A 22,438-nucleotide genomic window follows, 5' to 3' on the forward strand; every position below is an offset into this window, starting at 1 on the left:
CCAAGGCTGGAGTGCAGTGGCACAATCTTGGCTCCTTGCAACCTCCACCTCCCAGGTTCAAGTGATTCTCCTGCTTCAGCCTGCCGAGTAGCTGGGACTATAGGCCTGTGCCATCATGCCCAGCTAATTTTTTTTTTTTGAGACAGAGTCTCGCTCTGTCGCCCAGGCTGGAGTGCAGTGGCGCAATCTTGGCTCACTGCAAGCTCCGCCTCCCAGGTTCACGCTATTCTCCTGCCTCCGCCTCTCCAAGTAGCTGGGACTACAGGCGCCCGCCACCACGCCCGGCTAATTTTTTTTTTTTTTGTATTTTTAGTAGAGATGGGGTTTCACCGTGGTCTCGATCTCCTGACCTCGTGATCCGCCGGCCTCGGCCTCCCAAAGTGCTGGGATTACAAGCGTGAGCCACCGCGCCCGGCCAGCTAATTTTTTTTTTTATTTTTAGTAGAGGCCGGGTTTCACCACGTTGGCCAGGCTGGTCTCAAACTCCTGGCCCCAAGTGATCCGCCTGCCTCAGCCTCCCAAAGTGCTGGGATTACAGATTTGAGCCACTGTGCCTGGCCTCTGCTGCTTACTCTGCATGTGGCATTTGATATGCTGTTTAAGCTCCTGAGCCTCAGTGACACAGGTAGGGATTATAAGTGTCTGCAACATAGTAGATGCTCGCTAAGTGTTAGAGGACTCTAACTCAGAGGACCATTAGATGAATTAAATAAGGCAATACCTGCAGAGCTCCTAGCTTAATGGCCTACGTACATGTAATGCTGTGGAGTACATGCACACACAATATTATTTCAAAAAATAGGTTCAACTCCACTGGTCTAGTGTTACTTCCACTTCTTCCCAGTAACGAGGGAATAGATTGTTGAAAACCAAAGCAGAGGAGAGAACGCAAAACATGGGAGGGATTGAATCAGCAAAGCCTTGTCCAGTGGGAACTGTAGAACTGGCTGAAGCTCAGTGTAGTTCTGACACTGCCACCCAATGGCTGCGTTACTGTTGAGCAAGCCATTTGCCTTTTTAAACAGAAGAGCTGGAATAGACCTGTATAATTTTGTGCTTCTAAATTATTTCATCCTTGAAATGAATAAACACGATAGAGAAATTATATAATTCAGTGTTTGAAGGAACACTTTGTTCTTAATGAAATTTTGCAAGTGTTTCTAGGGCTGATTGGTGTTTGGATGTCCACCCCTCAGCCGACAAACCACTAGCAAGATGCCTTTTAAAAGCTTCATTCAAATAACTGCCTGCCAATAGGCCATGTCTGCTGTTGTTTCCCAGTTGTAGTCAAATAACTTGATTCGTTCGAGTTGGATGCTGATATACTTTGAAATCCTTAGGAGAAGAAAGTCAATCTTTTCAGCCAGGATTTGGTCAATGAGAGAAAACTCTCCTCCTCGTGGAAGGGATCAGTAACTGAGCAACTCTTTTTGTCTCATCGCCTATTCATTGCAAACCATGGAAATGAGATGAGATTCAGAAAAGGAAGTTTAGAGAGGACATAGAGGAAAAATGTCCAGGTTAACATGAGAGAGAGAACAGCACAGGGAATGCCTTTGCTGATCAAGCTAAGAAGTGAACAGGCTGTCAAATAAGTGATTGTTTCCACATCTGATTTCTCCCTGATGGAAAAAAAATGCAGTGAAATGTTGGCTGGACTGACTGTGGAAATCTATTTCAGCCCCGCCTGCTGGCATGTGTTTAAGAGGTCCTGTAACCAGAGTTTGTCTGAATCTCAGGGGCCTTGCTCTGACTCCAGTTCTTCTAATCTATCATTCTCTGTGTTTCCTGTTTTCTCATAATCCCATGCTAATTTTTTTATGCCATTTATGGAATTTTGAAAGAGACTTTTATTTTGTTGAGAGGATAAAAGGAGTTTTCATTGGGGTTCTTTGTCTTTTGGTAAGCCATAAACCGGTGGGGAAAAGAATAGAATCAAAAGGAAGAGACAATAAGCTGAAGGGAACAAGATGTAATTTTTGGTCTTACTCTGTTTTGGGATAGCAATAGGAGGGCAGGGGAATGGATACAGGCTGGGGTGAAGGATTAGGAAGGATGAGAGTCTGATACGAATGCTTGTTTGTCTTGCTTCTCTACCAGACAGCAAGTTCTTTGAGCTTAGCCTCTGGCTCTTAGTCATCTTTTATTAAGACACACAACAGCTTCTCATTGCTTACAGAATTAAGCTGACATCCTTCTCAAGTTCACATACATCCTAAATTCTCTGGTGCCATAATGAGATAGTGGAAAAGAACATGTGAATCCCACTCCATTTGTCACTGAATGATCTCTGCTGTCTCTGAAATCCTCATTTTCTTCATCTAATAAAATGTGGGCAATAATGGAAAGTAGCTTATAGAGTTGTAGTGAGGATTAAATGAGATAATTCGTGTGAGGGCCTGGCTAGCCCAGTGGTGGCATACAGTAAACATTCCATGAAAGTAGCTATTATTATTACAGTGTCTAATTATGTGACCCTGAATAAGTCATTTTTTTCACTGTAATATGTGAGCAATAATTCTTTTGTAAATTGTTGTAAAGATTTAATGAGGAATTCTTTGTAAAATACCCAGCAGGTGTCTGTGATGTCATAGGTGCTCATTAATTGTTATTTCCCAGTTGTCTTTCCCATTCATTTCTTTCACTGTTTCCCTTCATGTAACCAATCCTAGAGCCAAACTGAGCAACTTGTTCCTGACACACCCTTCAGTGTTTGCTATCACACGTTTGCTCATTTTATGATGTCCTCTTTTTCTGCCTCCCTATCTCTGTCTATAGGAAAGTTGGGTATCTTTTAAGGCTTAGCTCAAATACACCTGCTACATGATGTCTTACTTAAGCTTCTCAACCCAGTGTTATTTCTCCTCCCTTCAAAAACTCCTTTAGCACTTTTTGTTTGTTTGTTTGTTTGTTTGTTTTTGTTTTTTTTGTGAGATGGAGTTTTGCTCTGTCGCCCAGGCTGGAGTGCAATGGCACGATCTCGGCTCACTGCAATCTCCACCTCCTGGGTTCAAGTGATTCTCCTGCCTCAGCCTCCTGAGTAGCTGGAATTACAGACATGTGCCACCACACCAGGCTAATTTTGTATTTTTAGTAGAGATGATCACCATGTTGATCAGGCTGGTCTCGAACTCCTGACTTCAGATGATCCGCCCGCCTCGGCCTCCTAAAGTACTGGGATTACAGGTGTGAGCCACCACGCCTGACCTCCCTTAGCACTTTTATTTCTTTACTGGTACATACTTTCTTTTTTGAATTACAGGCATTTCTGTGCCCCATCTTGTGCACACACTCCTCCCAGCTATTCATGGTACAATCAATCACCTGTCTCCTCTTCTTCCTCACCCCGTATTCATTTACCCAAAAGATTCCAGCTCTTTATCTAGGAAACTGTCATCTCTAGAAAGACTTCTTTCTTGCTGAAAGAAGAAAGAATTCTCTTGCTGAATTGCATTTCCAGTTAGATGCCTCAGTTTTTTCATACTAGTCATGATACTTTTTCATAGATCTTACTGGATTTCAATACAGAACGTTAAGCTCCACAGGGGATGTCAGGGATTGTATCTTTTTCATCTTTGCATTCTCTATTTCTTACACATCATCTGGCACACAGTAAGTGCTTATTTATGTTTCTTGAACTGAGCTGATCCTGCAAACCCAGTGCAATGTTTAAACACCACAAAAGCTCAATGAAGTTACCCTTAACAATCCACTACAGCAGTCTAAGAACTTTAACGGAAACCTCTCTGCCTTTTGTGAAGATAGGAAATTGCTGTAATTTGAAATGCTAAATAACTACATTGTATGTCAAATAAAAGAAAAATGCTATTTCACTGTTATTTTTTACCCTGGCCTTATGCAGCAATCCAACTACTAAATTAAATGATTATCCTTTTTATGAAATAGCAATATTCCTGAGAAGTTTCCAGATAATGTCATAAAATTAAATTATGACATAAATACATGTAAAAATTCACTCTTTTTAAAGAAAAATCTTAGTAAAACTACCTGAATAGCAAGAATTCCTCTGGAAGGGTAAAATAAGAAACAGTCCCTTACTGTGTTTGGATATAAACACGTGTTTTTCTTTGCATCTGTATTTTCACATATTGATTAACAGGAGTGGACTTGTGCATGCCATATAAAATTGTGTAAAGAAGCTGATCCCGGGTACAGCACCAAACAAGTTATGAATATTAGAAGTTCAATGAAAAGAAAACGAGAATATTTGAAAGATTGCCAAGGGATAGAATTAATTGATTTAATAAATTTTGCATTACAGCAGTAGGAATAGCTAATATTTATTAAGTAGTGTTTTATTTCTTTGTTTTCTCCACTTTTTTTCTGGTCCATCAAAACAAGCCTCTTATCTATGCCAGATTGCTTAAAACAAAGCACAATTTTTAGTTTGAAAAAGAAAAGTATGAATGTATTATCTATAAGTAATAAACAAAAAGTTAATTTGTGAAAAAGAGTATAGCTATCCCAAGATGTCTCTCTGCAAATTTTATATGTTTGCAGAACATTTACCAAATAGCTGAAAGGAAGACAATTTTGTATCATTTTTCCTTTTCCGAGAAGTTGTGCTGTATTTGTTGGAATAAATTTCAGTACTTTCATCTGATCCTCAGATGAGGATGCCATATGATGTTTCTCACAGGGTCAGCAGCGAGAGATAAGAGGATTTCTGGGGATATGTGTTTTAAAGCCAGTGATTCTTGGGAAGGAGTACGAACTCCGATACAAATACTGGCTCATCTCTATACCATGGAATCTCGAGAACAGCAGTGTTTCACCACTTAGCATTTTGTTGCCAGAAATAAATCAAATGGACAATGGTGCAAAAATAACAATGTTCCTGGAACAACTGGAGGTCAGTTTTGACCTTAGCTAATCTGGCAATTTTGCTTGGATTTCTCAGTGCCTACATTTGATCTCTAAATTATGTTTTGTGGCTGAACTCACCCTTTCTAGGGCCAGACACAGTTTATCTGGCTGGGATTTTTCCTGTGTAGGTTTAAAGATAAGTAAAATATCTGACTCACTGCTCATCTTGCCAGCGTGTCTTTCTGTTGCACAGAAAGATCGTAACAGCATAAGCTGCCATGAATAGGTTTGGCAAGGCTGACTGGTAGGAATGGTTTCCATATGGTGTAAGATTAGAATTAATTGCTCAAACACATGGCAGTTAAAGAACCCTAAGGTATTTCAAGTATCCTGAAAGAAAAGACCAAGAAAGGAAAAGAAATTAAAACACTTCAGTGAGTCTCTAAATAAATTTATATAGGCCATAGCATATTATTTAAACTATCTAGGGCCTAAATGATGTTTTAAGGAAAAAAATTTTACTAACAGCATGCACAGATATTTAAAAAATAAAATACATGCATAAAAGAAGGCAATTTCTATGAATTATATAGGCATCTTTGAAGAGGACCAGGAATAAAATGTATGCAAACAACTGAGCAGATCCATAATAAAAATTCACACATGCACATGATTATAAAACATAGTTTAAAATATTATCTTGATATAAATAATATAATTTATTTTTATAAATTTCTTATGGGAAAATGGAGGCTCAGAGATGTCAACTGATTTTGTCCAGAGGGACACTAGGGGCTTTCATGCCTTGGACTTTACCTGACTTAGAATAGTTCTCTGTGTGCATATTTATGTGTTTGTGTGTATATTGTTTATATTAGATTATAGATATCTAAAGAGTGAAGATTATGTTCAACTCATAATTGTACTCCAATATAACACATGCTACATTGCCTGGCAAATAGTAAGCACTTAATAATTATTTGCTAAACTGAATTTATAAAAACAAGTTAACATATCCATGATGGGAATTTCTGAGCATAATCATAATATTTCATTCATTTGCTCATTTATTCTACAAACACAAACTGTCTATTGTATGCCAAATACTGTTAGAGTTGATCCCTTTCCTCAAGAAAATTACACTTGATAGAGGGATAAAAAGTTTTGTAAACAAATAATTATAAGTACATGGGAAAATCTTTAATCAATTATGTAAAAAGTATTTTACCACAGAGAGTAGTCCTAATATAGTGGCAATTCTAATTAATGTAAATGGGCCAAACTCACCATTTAGGTGAGGAGGTCTAATGTGTGGTCTCTAAGAGAAACATTTAAGATACAAGATACAGCAAGATTTGAAATACATTTCTCTTATTATACTATTCTTGTCCTATTTTGATAGAAAAATTATGCTAGCCTTATAATATGAGTTGCGAAGACTTTCTACTTTTTTCTATTCTCTGGTGCAGTTTATATAAAAGAGAAATCTTTAAATTTTAAAAATATATTAAATATTATTTCTTTTATGACTTACAAATTATTTAGTAGTGTTTACAACTTGCTAAATGCATGGGTTTTAAAATATTTTGATATTGATTCCTAGAATTATTGCATATTAGTTAGAGAATGTGATGATTATTAAATTTATTCTTTGGTATTTTTCAAGGCTTTTTATGGCCTAATACATGGTCAATTTTTATAAAGTTTTCATATTTGCATAAAGGTTTATTCTTTAATTATTGGATGCAAAGCTGTATAAATGCTTATTTTAGCAAGCTTATTAATTAATTGTATTACTCAAAACTTCCTTGGCTTTATTAAATTATTTTTGTGTGCTTGATTAGCTCATTAATGATTAAAATCTGTAGTTCTAATTATAGATTTTTCAAATCTTGCAATTTTTCCAATTTTGCTTTATATGCTTTGAGGATACACTTTTAGGTACTACATATAAGTTGAGAATTTTTATGGACTCCCAGTTAATTTTTCCTTCAGTTGTCATTCAATGTGTCTCTTGTCTACAACAATGCTTTCTCCCTTAAAGTTTATAGTAACTTATATTAACTAAATTTTACTATAACAGTTTTCTTTAGCTAAGTATTTGGTTGCTGTCATTATTTTCTAACTCTTTTGTTTATATTTTTATAAATCCTTATATCTTATTTAGCTGTCTTGTTAATACATATCAATAGAATTTTAAAATTAAGGTAATTTACATTTATTCTCATTATAATATTTAGATTTATTTCTAAGATATTATTTTGTGCTTTTATTTGCTAAGCCTTTAACGCTTATCTTTTTAAAAAGTAATTTCAGACTTCTATTGGTTTATGTGACACTTGTTTATTTAATTGTATCCCTTTATTAATTTGTAAATTTTACATATAATATCTAAATTTTTGTTTCTTTGTTTGTTTTGGAGACAAGGTCTTGCTCAGTTGTCTAGGCTAGAGTACAATGATGTGATCATAGCCCACTGCAGCTTTGCACTCCTGGCCTCAAGGGATTCTCTTACCTTAGCCTCCTGAGTATCTGGGTAACAGGTGAATGTCACCACATCCAGCTTATCTAATTTTTTAAGAGAGTTTTTTGAATTATTAACATCTATATTTTCTTAACACAATAAAAAATTAGTCAATACTTCTATATACCTCTTGAGCAATACAAGAAAGTTTAAATGTTTTAATGACGAAGCACTGCCATAATTACTCACTATTATCCTTAATACTTTATACATTCATCATGTGCTTTGATGTACATGCATGCCTACAATCTCTTTGCATTCAATTTTTTCTATGGTTGTAGAATTTTCTGAAGTAAAGCTTCTATCAGCAGGGGTTTGTGAATGGTAAGCAATCACAATAATTGTCTAAAAATAGACTTATTTTGTCTTTGCTCTGAAATGATAGTTTACTTAGAAATACAATTTTAGTTTTAAACTTGGTTTCCCTCATACTTTGAAGATTCTTTTTTATGATTTTCTGGTTTCTTCTAATGCTGTTTCAAAAATCTGAGGTCAGCTTCACAGAGGAGGCAAACACTAAAGTAGTAAAATAAGTAAGTAATTTTATATGAGGTAGTGGCAGATGCTAGAAGGAAACAGAAGCATCAGAGGAATTACTTTGAGGGTCTGCACCGATTCCACATAATCTTCAGCTCACTTGTTGTCATTAGGATGTTTGTCTGGATTAGCTTACCATACCCACCCCCAATAGATGTTCATCTGTGTGTTGTGCTGTGTTAATGAACAAGATGGGTAGATCGCTACCCTGGTGGGACACACAGTTTTGTGGAATGAGATCATCATAAAAATGTGCGATTATGAAATTTGATAAAGTTAATGAAGGAAAAGTATAGAGTTAGGAAAGTACATGACAGAGGATCCAGACTTAGTTTAGGGGGTTAGAAAAAAATTTCCTAAAAAGAATATTTGATCTGCAATTTGAAGTATAAATGAGAGTTAAATGGATAAAGGGGGAATTAAGACCAGAAAGAGAGAGTCTTACAGGCTGAAGGAACAGTAATTATGTAAGTTGTAAGGTGGAACAAGGCTTGAAGTGTTAAAAGACACATGATGAGGCAGGGGATTTAGGCAGGTCCATGTAAAAATGCAAAAGAACTGATTTTTTAAAAAGATCTTAAAGTGATTGGAAATGATTAAGAACTTTAAGAAGGACAAGAGAGGCATAAACAGATTGTGTTTTTTATAAATGAATCTGGAAGCACTGTGGAGAATAGATTAGAGAGTGGTAAGAGTTAATGCAGGGAGACCAGCTAGGGGTCGGGCATTGCAGCAGCTCAGGTAAGAGGTGATCATGACTTAAACCAAGATGAAGTGTAAGAGGAAGAAAGAAGAAGAGGGATATGGAAATTCTTTAGAAGGTGGTGGTGAACCAGTGAATGTAGGAGTAAAGGTCTGGTGTCAAGCATGGGTCCTTTGTTCTGGATTGCACAATTGATGCTAATCTAGAGCAGCTCACGGTTTGCAGGGAGAAATATAAGCTAGTATAAAGAGTTGAGATGTTTTTGTGATATCTAGATAGAAAGAGTAAGCAGTAGGATTTCCGTGTTTAATCTTAGCTGGAAATACAAACTTGAGAGTCATCATCCCATGCAAATAAAAGACTTCGATTTATTTTTTCAAAATAAATGGCAATACCCTTTTCCCTAAATGGGTCCCACCCATCTTCCACCATAGAACCAACCATTTGGTACTCAGGGATAGATGAAAGAAATGAGCGTTTAGGAGCAAATGACCATTATTTCCCTTTGCTTATTCTTTTTCAACTCTTTCATGAGTAACAGTAATAAGACCAAACAATATATTGCACAATATCAATAAAACTGAGTTATATAGAGAGAGTTTAAACCACATAAGTCCATTGGGTTGGTTTGCACAGAGTAGGCGATCAATACATATTTGTTGTTTGACCAAGTCACACTAAAAGTATTGCTAAATCACTTCCTTAATGTTGGCTTATAATTGGGTTTGTTGTCAGAAACATGACTGTAGCCATAAATACTTTTGTACTCCTCCCTGAGCAGACAACAGAAAGCCCTTCTCACCCTGGAGGCTGACTTTGGCTACAAAGGCAGTTCAGTGACCTGGCATAACCTCAGATCCACAGCTTCAGGCTGTCATTGAGACTTTGATGGGCCATGGGCCTTCTCAGCTAATATAATTTGGCAAACACAAAGTATTTTATGAGAGAGGCAATGTGGAAAGAACTCTGTAATTTTGCAAAAAATTTTGCCAATGTTTTTAACCACTCAACTTCCCAAATACTCTGCTTCGGGCAAATTAATTTACAAATATCTTGTATTTTCCACGTCTTTTTCCATTCTCTCTTTAGGGACCAAGGATTCAACATGAACTCTAGTCTTAATAGTCTCAAGGGATCAGGCTGAGTCCTCTGGAGGGGCCAGAAACAGATACAATGTAAGAGGCGAGTTAAAATTATTATCAAGGAAGGGGACCAAGGAATAGGACCAGGGAAACAATATTATATGTTGGATCTTAGAGTGTGAGACTGTAGATGGGAAATGTGGCAGGAACTCGAGAGTTGAGATCAGCAATAGGCCTCTAGGCCTAGTGCAAGGTTATAAGAAAATGGAAAAAGTCCGAAAGGTAGCTCTGAATAAACAAGGGTGTCAGGAGTTTCTTCCAGTGGGGCTGGGTAGCTGTAGGGGACGTGATTAAAAGCTCAAGATCATTTCAGATACCCGGGTCCCTTTGCATTACACCACTCCATTCTTTTGGAATGCCTTTTCCTGCCTTTGCCTGCCAGTTCAATTCTGTTTTCTGTGGACATGTGACCACTGATATAGGATTTAATTAGCCTGAGAAATATTTGGGTAAAAATCTATTTTCTAACAAAATGCCCAGTCATTATAGCATGTTTGTTTTAGGAGGCAAATTTTGCAACCTTTATATGTCTTAAGCATTTTGCCCCCTTCCCCTAGAAAGTCTAAAGAATCTTTCTCTTCTTTTGCTTTTGAAAAATTTCTAATGGATTTTCAGGAAACAGTTACCTAAGGTGTTTTAGTCCTATTTTTAAATGTAATGCGTCACATGTTTATTGCCTGTGAACCTGCTTGAAGTTAGGAGCCATGTTTTATTTGCATTGCTTTATATACTTGGTTAGACTAATAAAATGAGAATATCTATTATCAAATGCTTAATTACTTTACCTATACTATTTCTAGTATTCACAGAAACCTTTCCAGGTATGGGTGTTACCTCCGTTTTAGGCTTAGAAAGGCTAACCTGCTCAGAGATAGAACCAATACATGCTGGGGTTGTAATCAGAACTCAGATCTGAGCTCTCTTCATAACTCCACACAGCCTTAAATATTTGTTGGTTTGATTAATCTAAATTGTTGGTTACACAGTTTATGTCCTTTACCTCCTAGGGCTTCCGTGATCATCCCCAGAGCCTGACTAGCTGGGAGCCAGTAAGAGGAGAGGAAAGAGAGAGAGAGGGAGATATTGAAACCACATTTTGTGCCTTGTCATTTCACAAGGGAGAAAAGCTTTAGTTTCTCTCTTTAGTTTTTATCTGTCTTCCCTTTTGCCTTTTTAATTCTTGGCCCTATTCCTTATTCATTTCTTATTTATTATTATATTCTTTTTCATTATTAAAACATTCATTTATTAAAAAATTATTTTCTTATATTGTTTACTTATATGAGTAAATGCCTTGGTCTAACCTAAGCTTACAATTTCCTAAAGGTTCTTTAGTTAACTAGCTAAATTCCAAAAAAGTTGATTTGCCCATAGGGGGCTAATTTGTATGGTCTTCCTAGGGAAACACACACACACACACACACACACACACACACACACACACACACACACACACACACACACACACACACACACACACACACACACACACACACTTTCTTAGGGGAGAAAACCAATAGGGTATGACAAATTCATTCGTGAAGTTAAGTAAACTAAGTTTGGAAACTGAAAAGATAAACTCTGTGGAGTCTCTTGAATTGCTCAGTTCTGGTCCTGAAGCTCAAGTCCCCACTTGCTGTCCCCCAGCTCTGTGCTCAAAGACCTTCTTCATGCCTCAGACAGCTCTGTGCGTTCTGGCTGGTCACTGTCACGTGTTCACACATTTTCAGATCAGCATGAACAGGGTGGCAGAAAGAAGCTATTGGGAACTAGTGTTTGGATGTATCCCAGAGATATTTAAACTATATATTGAGTTCCCAATATGTGTTATACGGTTTTTTTTAAATAAGCAAATATAGAAATTAATGGTAGTAATAAGATGTGATTAATTCTATATTAGTCAGGTGTATCACCATGTGTTAGGGGAGCCCAGGAGCATGAGGGAGGTTCCAAGAGACCCATTTCATGACTGATGAGAGGCTGCCAGCAAGGGAAGGTGGGGAGTGTATTCTAGGTAGAATGAACAGCTAGTGCCTTAGCACAGACCAGAAACAAAGAAAAAACACAGAAAGCTTGAGACGTATGTGACTTCTGAGCACTTTGGGATATTCCTCAATTGTAATAACTGAGTCTTGCTCTGTGCCAAGTCACCTTCCAAGTGCTTAACTTGTGCTGTTTATTTAAATCTTCACAACAAGGCTATAAGATTAGTTCTGTTACTATTCACACTTTCCATTGCAGAAACAGAAGCACAGAGAAATGAGACTTGTGAAGGTTCACACAGTAGGTAAATACTCAGGTTCTCTACCCCAGAGCCTTTGCACCTAACTGCCACACTATGCTCTTCCAAGTGTTTGCTGAAGGAACAATAAATATTTATTAATGTATTTCTTCTTGCAGGCCACTTGTGTCCTTCACTAATCAGAAACTTTTATATTTTAATGGCACTTCACAAAATCCCCTTAGAAGAAAAGAAACAGGCAGACCCACCAAAAAAAAAGAAAACCCCAAAGGTGAAAAGACAAGGACTGAAAACAAACTCCACCCTGGATTGAGTTATAGCATCGAATACCCTATTGGTGATATGGAAGTGCTGGGTAGAGGAGAGCGTGGTCCCTCCCTAGGGCTCCACCCCCACAGACCTAGGTGAGGACAGGCATTTCCTGCCCAACTGTTGCATTTCCCAAGACCACCCTGGCCTGCCACGCCCCCATCTTGTGCCTATAAAAAACCCCAAGACCCTAGCAGGCAGACCAGACGCAGCTGGGGGTCGAGAGGAACACGCTGACACTGGCACACCTGCAGGCCACCAACCGGCAGAGGCAGAACGACACAAATTTGGTAGGGACAGTTAGAGGAGAGTCCAGGTTGCTGATCAGCCAGACTTCAGGGGAAAACCGTCTCCCTTCTGGCTCCCCTATCTGCTGAGAGCTACTCCCATTTAGTAAAACCTTGCACTTATTCTCCAAGCCTCGGTGTGATCTGATTCTTCTGGTACACCAAGGCAAGAACCCAGGATACAGAAAGCCCTCTGTCTTTGCAGAAGGTAAAGGGTCTAACTGAGCTAACGCAAGCCGACTACGGATGGCTAAACTAAAAGAGCACCCTGTAACACATACCCACTGGGGCTTCAGGAGCTGTAAACATTCACCCCTAGACACTGCCATGGGGTCGTAGCCCCACAACCCGCCCATCTGCATGCTACCCTAGAGGTCTGAGCAGCGGGACAATGAAGAAGCGAGCCACACCCGCATCGCACACCCTGCTAGGGTGACAAGGGTACTTTTCCTGTTTCGACGGGACAGGAAGTGTTACAGGCCGCCATCTTTAATTACAAAGGCAGTGAGTGCCAAAAAACAAGGAATGCAAGATTCAAACTAAAAATGTGTCTCATTTGCTGGGATAATTGTGCCAACTTTCGTTATAGGAAGCCAAAAGATCCTATCAGGGTAGTTATCAGATCATTAATTTTGTGTCACATACAACCTGTATTGTTACCTTTAAGAACTTCCTGTATTCTCGGCTTCAGATATTTCAGGAAGTGGTCAGGTGTAGTACAGAGATCTGGGGCAATCATTGCATGTTGGAGTCCCGGATTCCAAGGGCTTTTGGGAACAGATTTGTGAGAAAAGAGTGAAAAGGAAGCAAGCAGGAGGATGTTTATTTTTAATAAAGGGACCCTGCCCTAACTTCCTGAACTAAAACCAGTCTAGACTTGTTTTTTCCATTTTACACAATGTCCGTAACAACAGAATACATTTATTAAAACCAAACAAACTGGGGGTTGAGTTTTGGCACAGAAAGTCATACAGAAATAGAATCGGCTGCTCTTGAGTTGGGGCGAGTGACTGATTTACAAACCAGCAGTAGATTAAGGCTACACTGGCCGTAACTGAACTGAAGTTATTTTCATTATGAAGAGACAATAGAGAGGCAAAATGTCTGGCCTGGTGCCTGGGACGTGAACTAGTTAGTCCATCAATTCTGACCTCCTTTTCCTTCAGTTTTCACAACTCAAGAGATTAGAGCTAGGAAGGACCCTTATGGCATTTTCTTCATAACTTTGTGTGGAGAAAACTGAGTCTCAGAGAAGTTAGATGTTTTTGCCTCCACATTCACAGCCATAGATTAAAGCAATGTATCACTAAATTACCAGACAGTACCTACAAATGGGGAGATTTAGTTTTGGCTCCTGTGGGTTGGGAACATAAATGTGGCAACAATTCAATTTGCACACAGTTGAGCATAGATTTACAGTCAACTCTTTTTTTTTTTTTTTTTTGAAATGGAGTCTCGCTCAGTCACCCAGGCTAGAGTGCAGTGGCATGATCTTGGCTCACTGCAAACTCCACCTCCTGGGTTCAAGTGATTCTCCTGCCTCAGTCTCCCAAGTAGCTGGGACTACAGGCACCCGCCACCACACCCAGCTAATTTTTATACTTTTAGTAGAGACAGGGTTTCACCATATTGGCCAGGCTGGTCTCGAACTCCTGACCTTGTGATCCCTCCGCCTCGGCCTCCTAGAGTGCTGGGATTACAGGCATGAGCCATGGTGCCCGGCCCACAGTAAACTCTTTAGTAACTGGTAGACTCTGTGTTTGGAGATGATCCGGCTTCTCCCCTCTCCTTCTCAGCCATTTTAGGGTGCCTTCAGTAGTGCTTCAGCATTTAGATGCAGGTAGGTGTGTACTTAATCAGCATTTAAGGAATGTCTGAGTCCAGGCCAAAGTCAATGTGTATTTTTACATTTCAGAATGCTTTCCATTCCTCATCTCGCTTAATCCCTACAGTATACTTATAAGGAGACAGAAAGTTAATTTGAGCTGGATGTAGTGGCAAGTGCCTATTGTCCCAGCTACTCAGGAGGCTAAAGCAGGAGGATTGCTTGAGCCCAGGAGTTTAAGGTTACAGCTATGATCATACCACTACACTCCACCTTGGGTGACAGAGTAAGACCCTGTCTCACGAAAAAAATTGTAAAAAAAACAAAAAAGAAAATTAATTTGAACTCTATTTCACCTGTGGAGAAAATGAGATATAGTGATATTCCCAAAATGGCATATTGAGTTTCATAGGGAAGTCAGGATTAGAACCCAAATATCCCTCCTCTAATTTTCTTTACAGTGGGCCATGATCTCCCACCAATCCCCTCCATTAATAGGAATTAGAGAAGTTGTAACAGTAAATGAATCCTGAAATGTACAATGGAAAGTTGTACAGTAAATGAATACTGAAATGTAGTGAAGTTGTACAGTAAATGAATACTAAATACTATGTTCATTTTCACAAAAGGTGCTTCTAGTTAATTTACTTCAACATGTTGGGCTAATTTTGGAGATGTACAACATTTGGAACCAGAACAGTCACTTCATTTCTAAGACTCATTGTTTTAAAATTTAACTCTTCATGCCCAAAGCAACTAAGATTCTTTCACAGGCCCCTTCATGATGAATGATACTCCTTCCTTGACTCTTCCAATGCACAATCATTTTCCAGTGGCAGACTGCAAAAAACTAAATGTTTCAAGTAAACCAAACACTAACAGTCCTTTGAGTGCTGAGCACCATAACTGGTGAAGACAATGGCTGCTTGGAAAAGTGACTTTATCCTTAGGAGATTTCTCCATTCCCTTGAAATTTCTTCCGTTTCATACAACTGTGACCACTTTGTTCAGATCTTAGAGGCTCAATCTTATAGTAAAAATAAAATAAAATAAAACCTTCTATCTTAAAGGATTTTTTAGTATCTTTATTTAAGGGGTGTGTCTTTTACAGAAACATAGAAACTCATAGAGGATGATGAGAAATTAATATTAGCTCTATGAACAAAATAGCCTTTGCTGTGGTTTGGGTTCTATTCTGTTTTTGATGACTAAGAATCATAACTAATAATGGCCTCTTCCAAATACATTTCTTTTAAGAGCCTGCTTGATGGTTATCACAGATTTCCTCATTCATTCGTTAGTTATCAAGTGACAAAGTCCTTTTAAGTTCATTCCTAAAATTTCCACCTCTGCTTAGAATTTGATAACATTGAACTTAAAATCAGACATTTTGAGAGGCATGTAGAAATTGTGTTTTGTGACGTGAGCTTTCCAGAAACGGCTATGTTAAGATACAAAGTTGTAATTAGAATCACACAGACAGAAATGATGAATCTTCTTGAGGAAACCTTGAGGAACTTGAATATTTTGCAACTTAGAAAATTGGAAAATGAGAAAGTGGAGGAACTAGAGGGTCGTAAGACAGTTCTCAAGCTATAGATAGCCTTTAGTAAATTGCCATTTTAACACTTTGTCTGGCTTGCATAATTATCTCCAGCCTTAACTATATTGGCTACCATTCTTTCCTAAACATCAAGGGGCTTCAACAGAGCAGTGATTCTCTGACCCATTAGCACTCACCTTACAAGTCAACATCACGTTACCACCCACCACCATTCTTGTATTTCACAATCATGTAAATATCCTACCACAAGCCACCCTGCCCTCCCATGAACACCTAACATTACCACTTGTTGGCTGACTTAGCCTCTTCCCTTCCTCAGCCTCGGTATATTATTAGTGGTGTTATGGGAAAAAAGAGTGTGGAGTGAAGAGAATGCGTCAATCCAAGAGAGGCTGCAGGTCTGAGGAGTTAGGTCACAAGTAGTCATTCTTTCCCATTTTCATTCTGTGACATGTTTGCCAAAGTGTGGTGGAGTAAAGGGTATGTAGGTCTCAAAAGAGTGCCCTTTGGAACCAATAAGATTCTGATGGTCATGGTGTACCAGGTAGAGATTGCAGGACAGGGCCAGAACTTTCAACATACTGTTCGATATGTATCCACTTCCTTTCAGAGACTTCCTTCCCTGATGATTCCCGTTTGTGCTCAGCCCTCATATTATCACTCAGTCTGCCTGAACTTTTGTCCCATGTAGTGACCTAGAGCAACATTATTTGAAGAGATGGAGATGGAGGGAGAAGCAGAGATAGAGGCCATGAACTGGTAGGAAAGTAGTAAAGGATGGACCACAGGGTGGGCAACTATTAGCAAAAAGGAGGATGTGGCAGGAGTGAGGAGCAGGAAATGAAGACAGGAAGGTAAGGCACTATCAACTCTGGACATAAAGACAAGAGATATTTAACAACAAATAAGATCACCTCCATGAAATTTAGCTGGCATAAATAAGCATTAAGGTCAGAATTTGGAGTTAAATCTAACATCGTTTTTTGCTCACTCCCAAGTTACTATACAAGTCTTTTCCTTATTCTTATTGCGTATACATCATCATCATCATTATTATCATTAAAATATTTGACTCTCTACTAAGTACATTAGAAATTCAGGCCATTCCTCAAGTTGCCAGTGAACTTCATATTTATCTTACACTAGGGATCCAGATGGCTGGAGAGATGTGAAGTCGACATTATGCTTTGTGAGTCTGATCTATTTCCTCAACCTCCTGGGCTCAAGGAACCCTCCCACCTTAGCCTCCTGAGTAGCTGGGACTACAGGTGCATGCCACCGCACCCTGGTTATTTTTATTTTTTGTAGAGACAGGGTCTCACTATGTTGTTCAGGCTAGTCTTGAACTCTTGGCCTCAAGTGATCCTTCCACCTAAGCCTCCCAAAATGTTAGGATTACTGTTGTGAACCACTGCACCTGGCCAGATCTATTTCCTGATAAATCTTTATCTCTTAGTAGGCACTCAATAAATGCTTGGTGAGGGAATGAATGAGTGAATGATTGTAAAGTGAATACTTTTTACTGCCCTGGCAGGATTACCTTTTAGTGAAGACAACATAGAAGTGTTCTCCCCCAGCACAAACTTAATGAGGGTGCTACATTTTTTATTTGATAAAGTGAATCCATCCTTTCCTTATTCTTTTGCATAGCATTGGTGCAATAACTATGATGGTATAAAAGGAGATACAATTCTAGACATGCGTAGTGGATGCTGTGGTGAGCTGCACAGATCAACCCAAAGTCATTAGCTTCTCCCAGCTCTGAGTATGTTGACAGCTAAGAGCTCTTAGATGAATCCCACCCACCAACCAGCCCAGAAATTTCCCTCTGCTCAAATGAGCCATCTTGCCCACAAGCACATACCTTTCCTATGTGCAGCTTGCATCATCAAATGTTCAATGTTGGGGTATAGAGGCCTGGGTCTCATTCTCCAATTTGGGGTACTCTACAAGGAACCTCAGCACCAAATATCCACATGGGATAATCTAAGCCTTTGTTGTGACTGCATCACAGCCTAACTTATATTTCTGGGGAACCCTACTTTCTTTATTTCTTCACAGATCCCCAGACGCTCCCCAATAAACTCCTTGCAATGGAATTTAGTTGCAGAGTCTTCTTGGAAAACATGACCTGTAATACAATGTTAATTTTAAAATTGTTACTTCACCACAGCTTGAATTATGTCAAACATGCTCTATTTTCTCTTCCTTAAGTGTAGGCTAACACCATATTATCATTTTAAGACCAGTGGGCTAATGTAGAAATTAAATTCTGCTATTAAGATTTAGTGCAATTGTTTGGATAATTAAACATTAAAGCCTGGATTCCACACAACTTTTCATAACCTATAGAAGTGGCTTAACACCCTCATCCTTTACTCACCCATATCCTTCCACTCATAGAATGACTCATATTTCATTGTCAAGGCCACAAAAACAATGACTTCTTGTTCCAGAACAGAAAAAAAAGAGAGACCTATCTTAGAACTGATTTGAAGGAGGGTGAATCACCTTCAAATTTACAGAGGTATGATTTTAAAATTCACTTGCTTCTTTGATTTCCAGAGTACCTTTTTTCCGAAGGTTCAACACTCAAAAGGTGTTGGTGTTTAACTTCCTCCTTTTCCAATTCTCTATGTCTCTCCATGTAAGGTTTCTGCAATTAGGAGCCATGAGTCAGATCCATCCCACTTCCAGTCTTACTTTTCTCTGTTTAGAAAACCAGATATTTTCAGAAAGGTGAAATAAATAGGACTGGTTCCAAATTCAATTGTGAAATAAAGTTTGCTCATGATGGTTGTGGACTGTTTCCTTTGTGGCTCCTCCTCCCCCAGCTCTGGGGCCCCCTCAGCCCACGGCCAGCCTCCTGCCCAGTCCCCTCCACAACATACCTCTTTCCTTGTGTATTGCTTTCCCTGTTTGGCTGCTTTCTGTCCATGACCCAGAACCATTCTGGTGGCTTCCATGTTGCCTGTTGTCACTACAACTGAAATGTCTCTGTTCTACAGCTCATTATCTTCAGAGGGCAGCTTTGCCTGGCACACTCATAGTTGTTTAATGAATATTTAAATGAGTGAATGAGTATATAAATAAACTACTCTCTCTCAATATGCTACATAGCCCTCATCCTACCCCTGACTGCTCAAGGTATATGTGTATTAAGATGGGCCTGATGAAGGCAGCCTTCCCTTCTGGCATGACCCAATAGGTGAGGAACGACAGGAACCCCCTGACAAGTGGATGTTGGAGCTATTTTACTGTCTATGTATTTCTAATGCTTTGACATCTGGGACTTTGCCTACCTTGGAGAGATTGCCCCTCCCTCCTAGAGATAGCCAATTCCTAGAGATAGTAATAAACTCACCTGCTAGTATAGCTTTTATATGCAAACCCATCAGTCCAGAGTCCATACCCCAACTGTCTCCTTACTGGACTCTCACGGGGCTCTCACATGCTGGGCTACCACCCAGCCAGTCAACGCAAGGCCAGGTTCCAGGCAACAAGGGAAATCTCCTATGCCCCAGAGCCTGCTGAAATTATCGAAACCAGCCAATCCTAAGCCTCCTTACCTTCCTAACCCTTTCCCATTTCTTCCCATGGAAACCATAATAAAGGCCCTTGTCATTTCCCCTTTACTCCTTCTGCCTTCTGATTGACCCTGATGCTTCCTCATGTGGCCCTGCACAGCATGGCATGCTTCCTCCTCTTGGGAACTGTGAGTAAAACTATCTTTCAAATGGCAATCTTTTTTGATCTGTTAGCCACCCCATACCTAGAAAACAATAAAACCTACATTTAAAATCTGTTATTTCAAATACTTTTTCAGCCTCAAAGAAACAGCCTGAATGAAGTCTCTGCCTTCCCAAAGTTCTAACAATTAGAGAAATGATTATTTCCCAGAGAAGGCAATGTATTATTAACTTAAGAGAAAAGTAATAGCCAAACTTTGATTAATATGGATTATCACCCTGGGATCTCAAGCAATCCTAATAATTATTACATTAGCCTTAATAAATCAAACTTCAAAGATAAAAGTAATTTTTCCAGTGTCATAGAGGCACATACATAGAATAGGTGAGACTCAAACCCAAACTTTCCGGTCATTCCTTTGAATCCTGCTTCAGTCCTTCTCCTTCCATCATAGTCTTCCAAATATGTTAACATCTTTTTCAAATTTATATTGTATAATATTATCACTTCCTTCGTACTCTAAAGAAAAAGTATGGCAGTCTTGTCAGTGAGGGCCATTGAATGATTCCACAATGAAAAATAGCTGAGATGTATCTAGACATCTGAACAATAACATAGCCCTGGGGAAATGGATGGAGACCTGGCAAAAGATTCTCAAGACAGAGAAAAAATTGCAGATGTTTATAAGATCTGATTTTTTTTTTTTTTTTTTTTTTTTTTGAGACAGAGTCTCGGTCTGTTGCCCAGGCTGGAGTGCAATGGCAGGATCCAGGATCTTGGCTCACTGCAACCTCCGCCTCCCAGGTTTAATTGATTCTCCTGCCTCAGCTTCCTGAGTAGCTGGGATTACAAGCCCGCACCACCATGCCCAGCCAATTTTTTTTTTTGTATTTTTTTTTTGTTTTTAGGAGAGATGGGGTTTCACCATGTGGGTCAGGCTGGTCTTGAACTCGTGACCTTGTGATCTGCCCGCTTTGGCCTCCCAAAGTGCTGGGATTATAGGCATGAGTCATTGCACCTGGCTAAAGATCTGATCTTTAATAAATGGGTGAAAATCTTTACAAATTTCTTCTTTCTGAAGTCCCATTCTTTGGTTTTGAGACCCCCGGAGCTACAAAGAACAGGACTGCCTATGAAGAAGACTGGCAAAAGTAACAGGCAATTATGAAGAACCACAAGATGAGAAGGAATAATTCAGTTCAACACTATACACATACAAATAAGCATATAAAATAACATAATAAAATTGTTATTGAATGTCAGCAAGTAGAAAAATGCATTGTAAAGATGTTAAGACCCATGTGGTCAGTATTGATTATTGTTTCTGAGGGGAACACTTCAAGAAAAATAATTGAAAAATTGGCACAATATTAAACAAAATGTAGCTCATGGGTCCTACTATAGTTTGGGTTCCAACTATTTTAAGCAAGAAAGAGGAAAAGTTGGGAAAGAATGGGGCGAGAAAAACAATGAAGTAAATCAAATGATAAAAACCAAATGATGAGAACTAGATTGTGAGTATGGGGGAAAGATGGCTAGATAAAGGGGCTTCAGTGCAGCCAGCAAGGGGTTAAAGGTGCGGTTTGAGGAGGGCATCTGGAAGCTGTTAAGAATTTCTACAAAGGGTGGGCAAGAAGAAATAGCTTGCATGGCCAGAGGACCTCAGCTGGATATCAGGAAGAATTTCCTGACCGTAAATGTCAAAAGCTCTCGTTTACAGGATCAAAAGGAGCCTTGTGGGATGTGCCTATCTTAGGAATATTTTTCAGCCTCAAGTGAGAAGCTGTTTGGGTGGTTTTCTGCAGCCCTGGGATGGACTGGGTGACCTCCACAAAATCCTTTGGTCTCGTTGCTGAAGGGCACGCCTTACACTGGGGCTTTCACAGTGTGGTTGCCAGCAGCTGACTCCCGCCCAGGGGCTGTGGAGTTTTCCCCACAGAAAGAACAACTGAGCCTTTCACTCCCTGTTCCTCACTTGGACCAGTCCTTAGGTACATGTGTGGTTTTTCAGCTCTTCAGCACTTAGGCACTTTCCTCCTGAGCCAAGGGCCTCCTGGGAACAATGCAGCATCTGTGTGTTGATAGTAACAACCTGTGGGCCAGAGTCACTCAGCCAAGCTCTCCTTTCGCCCCACAGGAGCTGGATCACACACTTTACCTGCAATAATCCAAGGCTTAGTCAGCCTCAGCCTATCCCACTGCCAGTGCCCTGCTTTTCCTATCTGCTTCCCAACCTTTCACCTAATTTGCTTCCTAGCTCAGTTGCCACATTTGTTCCAATCCTCATGCAGGACGGTCTCTATTTTCCACCCATCCCACCCACAGAGTGAACAATAACATGTTAGTGGCTTATGGCCCGACACTAAACAGTGGGCACTGCAGAGGGAGGAACATGCTGCTTAGTTGGGCAGCTGGGTATTTACAAAAGGTTTGGCCTACAAAGAGATGCCAGCCTTCTCCTATAACATGATTGCCTTTTATTTATTATGCAGGTTGTTGATTTACATGGGGAGTTGGAGATGCTAACCAAGCATGGAGTTTTCACATGGTCTATTTCTGCTGAGTTCAGGGACTTGGAGACAGCCTTTAACTTCTGGCAAAAAAACAATTTCAGAAAGGTGTTTAAAACCATCCTTTGGTTTTTGATCCTGAGTCAGAGATGGACATGTGCTTATGAAAGAAGGTAGAGTTTCAACCCTTAGGTAACCTTAAAAGAGCAGGAACTATGTTGTGTGTAAGTCATGTGCAGTATACAAACTTGATATTAAATGACAAATTGGAACAATCT

General features: G+C 39.4%; 1 protein-coding gene and 1 long non-coding RNA gene across 2 annotated transcripts in view; both read left to right on the forward strand.

Moving 5' to 3' along the window:
* Positions 1-22,438, forward strand: part of PDE6H (phosphodiesterase 6H) — a 101,190-nt gene that overhangs the window by 10,648 nt on the left and 68,104 nt on the right. Inside the window, exon 3 of the mRNA XM_058443573.1 lies at positions 22,143-22,333. Coding sequence (XP_058299556.1) covers positions 22,143-22,333 — 191 coding nt within the window. The remainder of the gene's footprint in view (positions 1-22,142; positions 22,334-22,438) is intronic.
* On the forward strand, positions 7,631-10,912 carry LOC131384149 (uncharacterized). Its single transcript, XR_009214717.1, has 3 exons — positions 7,631-7,675; positions 9,681-9,766; positions 10,741-10,912. It is a non-coding gene; the product is annotated as an uncharacterized LOC131384149 (long non-coding RNA).

This window comes from Hylobates moloch, unplaced genomic scaffold (assembly GCF_009828535.3).
Source record: "Hylobates moloch isolate HMO894 unplaced genomic scaffold, HMol_V3 SCAFFOLD_8, whole genome shotgun sequence".
NCBI lineage: Eukaryota > Metazoa > Chordata > Mammalia > Primates > Hylobatidae > Hylobates > Hylobates moloch.